This window comes from Microcaecilia unicolor, chromosome 10 (genome assembly GCF_901765095.1).
Source record: "Microcaecilia unicolor chromosome 10, aMicUni1.1, whole genome shotgun sequence".
Classification (NCBI taxonomy): Eukaryota; Metazoa; Chordata; class Amphibia; order Gymnophiona; family Siphonopidae; genus Microcaecilia; species Microcaecilia unicolor.
Window position 1 is genome coordinate 6,182,896 of NC_044040.1, and position 5,270 is coordinate 6,188,165.

At 40.4% G+C, this 5,270-nt stretch overlaps 1 protein-coding gene across 3 annotated transcripts in view; it reads right to left on the reverse strand.

Moving 5' to 3' along the window:
* Nucleotides 1–5,058, reverse strand: part of LOC115478750 (protein MCM10 homolog) — a 35,789-nt gene extending 30,731 nt beyond the window's left edge. For all 3 annotated transcript variants that reach the window (XM_030216324.1, XM_030216323.1, XM_030216325.1), the window contains exons 1-2: nucleotides 4,950–5,058; nucleotides 1,185–1,235 (exon numbers count right to left, since the gene is read on the reverse strand). In XM_030216324.1, the coding sequence (XP_030072184.1) occupies nucleotides 1,185–1,200 (16 nt within the window). In that variant the 5' untranslated portion in view covers nucleotides 1,201–1,235; nucleotides 4,950–5,058. The remainder of the gene's footprint in view (nucleotides 1–1,184; nucleotides 1,236–4,949) is intronic.
* Nucleotides 5,059–5,270: the final 212 nt, after the last annotated feature.

Consider the following 5,270-nt stretch of genomic DNA (forward strand, 5'->3'; position numbering starts at 1 on the left):
ATAAGAAATATACAGGAATATACTCGATTCCGCAAAATCCTCATATCGTTCCTATTCAAAACAAAACCCTCACAAAGAACAACCATATCTCAAACAATTAATTATTACCTGAATTGGTTATTACTCTATTTACCATTAACTTTCTCTTTGCTTCATGTACAATGTCTCATTCATAATAGATTTTCTAAATGTTAAACATCCATAGTTATCCCAGTATGTCTATGATACTATATTGTAAAATTGGATTCTTACAACAAATTACTTTCTTATGCATTAGTCTTTATCTATACTATATTGTGTATTGTAACCCACATTGAACTCAAACTTGTTTGGAATCATGTAGGATATAAATGCCACAAATAATTTTATTTATATATATATATATATTTGTTCTTTTTAAAGGTTCCTTACAGGAGTAGTGAATTTTCATACACCCTTCAGAACTAGAAACAAATTGGGTAAATTTGGGTTGAAAGCAAAAGAAACCAGAAGGTCTCAGCTGTCCGTTAAGGTTCGGAGTGCACTTTAGAAATAAATAGACTGCTGCTCTCTTATTTCTTGGGATTTATTAACTACCTTTCTGAAGAGATTCACCCAAGGCAGTACAGTTTAACAAAATTTACAATTTTATCAACAGCATAACAATAGTAAAATGACCGAATATAAACATAAATATGAGGTAAACTTGGAAACAGCAAATTGAAACTACATGAAACAGCACCAGAATTAACAGCACTGCAGAACCATATAACAGAAATATGATACACGTCAGTACAATACAAACAATACCATAACAGACAGCATGGAATAACATTCAAACATTGCCTTACCCACTGCATTCGACTGAGCTTTTTTTTTTGTTTTAATTTGACAACGGAAAAGTCTGATATCCAACTGGGTCCTACAGTAAAGGGGAGTAGCAGGGTGCGGACTAAAACAGGACAACACTTAGGGCCCTGTTTACTAAGCAGCGTTATAGGGCACGTTAATGTTTTTCTCACACGTTAACCATGTACGCCCCTACAATAAGTGCCTACATGGTTAGCGCGCAAGCTACGTGTAGGCTTGCTAAAACCACTAACACACCATAGCAAACAGGGCCCTTAATATGAATTTCACAAATTAATTCAAATAAATTCAAATAAATGGCCACTTTTGTGTCTCTTTGGAGTGGAGGAGCTTACCGTCCATATCTGCCATGGAGATGCGATAAGGATGAGCAGACAGAAGCAAACCTACAGGAAAAAAAAAAAAATAAACAAAGTGACAGCAGCAAAGGCAAAACTGGCTCAAACATAAGGTAAGCACGGAGCACCGTGCGGAACAGATCAGCTGGGGTCTCGGCCATCATATCAGAAATAAAACTGGGCTTTATGACTCATCTGCTACAGAAGTGTGTATGAAAAAGAGAAAACACTCCAAAGGGACGGCAGCCATTTTTATCAGTCAATATCAGCTGTGAAGGGTTGTATGGTCCGGCTCCTTAAGAAGCACTAAGCGAAACAGGAGCTCGCTGTTGAGCGCGGACATCCGTAACTACTCCAGCACAACCACAGCTAAGTACTTGTATAGTACTGTATATACACAGCATTCATATGAAAGAATATTATTGCTAGTGTTAGAGGTTTTTTGACTAATGAGGATTCTCGCCAGCGTGACCTTAAATTCAGCCACGCAGAGCAGAGCGGTCAGCTGTTCCATATAAAAAAAAGTTGGTCAGCTGTTACCGAGGGTCTGAAGTCTTTTCCTCTATTGACTTATAACTATCATGGTAATGGAGATATTTTGCCTTTAATAGATTTGATTTGTCTAAGTAGTATATTATAAAAATGCACTTGATATTTTTTTATTACTACTATTTAAAAGACAGATATTGAATAATGAGGGCAGAGCTACCTTCATGCAGAAGTCCAGAGTTAGTCTAAGGGCCCTGTTTACTAAGCCACGCTGTAGGTGCGCTATTGCTTTTTAGCACGCAGTAAAAATGCTAGCGTGCCTTAGTAAACAGGGCCCTAAGTGTCCCAATATTATCCAGTTCAGCACACTATTAGCCACCAAGTTCATACAAAATTAATTATGTTCAGTGGAAAATAAATATGTTGGCTCAGGCTACCTGCTATGTGAATATTCCATTATTGCTACCACATATTACACAGTATGGGCATTTGTTTTCCATTTTGATTGTTTTAATTTGTTTATCCAGACCTTATATGAACATGGTCTTGCATTTTAAACCCAAAGGTGAATCCTAAGAGTGGTCGCACAATTAGGTATAAATTGTGTTCTGACTTTATTTGTTCTGGAGTGCTTTGGGGTCTGCTGATCTGTATATCTGCTGTCAGGAATTTTGGAAGATGGAAATATTAAAATAAAATAAAATTTTGGATGTACTCTGTAGAAGTTATTTACTTTTGCAATGTGATGGATGCCTGTTCTGGTGTGTGCATGGCTATAATTTCTGAACATGTGGCACCATTAAAGGACAAACTTTTAAATGCCCAGTTGGGTAGATATGCAAATCCCAACTTTGTTAAATGTGTCACACATATCCATCTATTAGCTTTCGTAATATAAAAATCCTATTTATTTATTTATTGCATTTGTATCCCACATTTTCCCCTCTTTGGAGGTTCAATGTGGCTTACAATACATCATGAATAATGGATATACATGATAAGATAGATATTTAGTATTACAGACAGATCTTGGGTGACATGATTATGATAAGACAAGATAGTAGTCTAACAAGCAGATATGCTAAGTCTTTTCTGGATACTTGTGGAGAGGTTTACATTTGTTGGTCTTTGTGGTATGCCTTGTTAGAGATGGGTCTTCAGTAGTAGTAAGTTCATAGTTTGTTTTTAAATTGCGCGGCAGCGCGTTCCAGAATTGTGTGCTCAGGTAGGAAAAGGTTGACACATGCGTTAGTTTGTATTTTAGACCTTTGCTGTTGAGGAAGTGAAGATTAAGGAATGTGCGGGATGATTTTTTGGCATTCCTGGGTGGTAGGTCTATCAGGTCTGACATGTAGGCTGGTGCATCCCCATGAATTATTTTGTGAACTAGGGAGCATATCTTGAACGTAATGCGTTCTTTGATTGGGAGCCAGTGTAGCTTTTCTAGTAGGGGTTGAGCACTTTCATATTTTGTTTTACTGAATATTAATCTGTCTCACTGTATTTTCAAACGTAAGCCACATTGAACGCAACTTGGCTTGGGATAATGTGTGATATAAATGTATAAAAAAAAAAGTCCTTTATCCTCCACCTTTTAAGACACTGCCTTCCCGCTGGATAGTGATGGCACAAGGAAAGCATGTTTGGTCCAGTGAAGACTAACTCAAAATAACCTGTTCCTTAGCTGGCCTCAGTATTACCATATTTATTTATTTAGATTTTGCTCACACCTTTTTCAGTAGTAGCTCAAGGTGAGTTACATTCAGGTACACTGGATATTTCTCTGTCCCAGGAGGGCCGAGGCAGGCAGCCCCTAGTTTACTCGATGCAGTGCAGCTACCAGCAGGCAATCAAGGACGTAGGAGGGCCGCTGGTACCTGCGAGCGGTCGGGTGGGGGAAAGAGACTGGTTTGCTGAACCCGAGACCTGCTCCTCTACTGGGACAGACAAAATGGTAATAAGTCATCTGCACTGTACGCTGGCTGCAAAGAACAGACCATCAAAAAACTCCAAACAGCCCAGCATACCGCCGCCAGACTCATATTTGGAAAAAAACAAATATGAACGTGCAAAACCCCTAAGAGAGAAACTCCACTGGCTCCCAATCAAGGAACGAGTTGCGTTCAAGATCTGCATGATTGTACACAAAAGCATTCACGCGGATGCCCCAATCTACATGCTAAACCTTGTGGACTTGCCTCCAAGAAACGCCATAAGATCATCCCGCAAATTTCTCAACCTGTACTTCCCCAGCTGTAAAGGATTAAAATGCAAGCTGATACACGCCACCACCTTCTCTTACATGAGCACGCAATTGTGGAATGCAATACCTACAGCCCTGAAAACTATTGATCAAATAACTAACTTCCGCAAATCTCTGAACTACTACTATTTAGCATTTCTATAGCGCTACAAGGCGTACGCAGAGCTGCACAAACATAGAAGAAAGACAGTCCCTGCTCAGAGAGCTTACAATCTAATAGACAAAAAATAAAGCAAGCAAATCAATTAATGTGTAGAGGAAAGAGAGGAGGGTAGGTGAGGGCGAATGGTTACAAGTCAAAAGCAGTGTTAAAGAGGTGGGCTTTCAGTCTAGATTTAAAGGTGGCCAAGGATTGGGCAAGACATAGGGGCTCAGGAAGTTTATTCCAGGCGTAGGGTGCAGCGAGATAGAAGGCGCAAAGTCTGGAGTTGGCAGTAGTGGAGAAGGGAACAGATAAGAAGGATTTATCCATGGAGCGGAGTGCACGGGAAGGGGTATAGGGAAGGACGAGTGTGGAGAGATACTGGGGAGCAGCAGAGTGAGTACATTTATAGGTTAGTAGAAGAAGTTTGAACAGGATGCGAAAACGGATAGGGAGCCAGTGAAGCGACTTGAGGAGAGCTTACAATCTAATAGACAAAAAATAAAGTAAGCAAATCAAATCTCTGAAGACACATCTGTTCAACAAGGCGTACAAAGAGAACCCATAGCCTTACAAAACTACCTCACTAACTCACCCAATTATTACAGTCCACCTTATATCCTGCCTAACACCTTCCTTCTCTCTTCCCTCACCTAATCTTTGTACATCACTAATTGTATCTGATATCATGGAATGATTATGTCATAACCAAACTATGTAAGCCACATTGAGCCTGCAAATAGGTGGGAAAATGTGGAATACAAATGGAATAAATAAAATTAAAAATAAATAAATAAATAAAAGAAGACTGACATCTGGAGCAGTGCCTAGAGTTGTCTGCTCCACAACACCGCTGATCATTCCTCACCCCAAGCGGGATCTCTCAGGCCTTCCTCCTCCGGCAACAGCCCAGGTTTAAATTAATTAGTCCTTTAATATTAAACCTCCTCCTGCTCCTTCTTCTTCCCCAGCTACGATTCAAGTCCAGCCTGCGCGCCAAAACGACAGCTCCACCTTTCCCCTTACGTCACGCGTCAAAGGATCCAAAGCCCCCTCCTCCCTCTAACACCGGAGCGTCCCATTGGCTGAGCGAGCCAGCATGGCGAACGCCTATAGGCTGGGAAAAGCCACGTCGCGGCGCCATCTTTACTTCTGGCATTGAAGCCCCGCAGGGCCTCGTTGGCCTGGC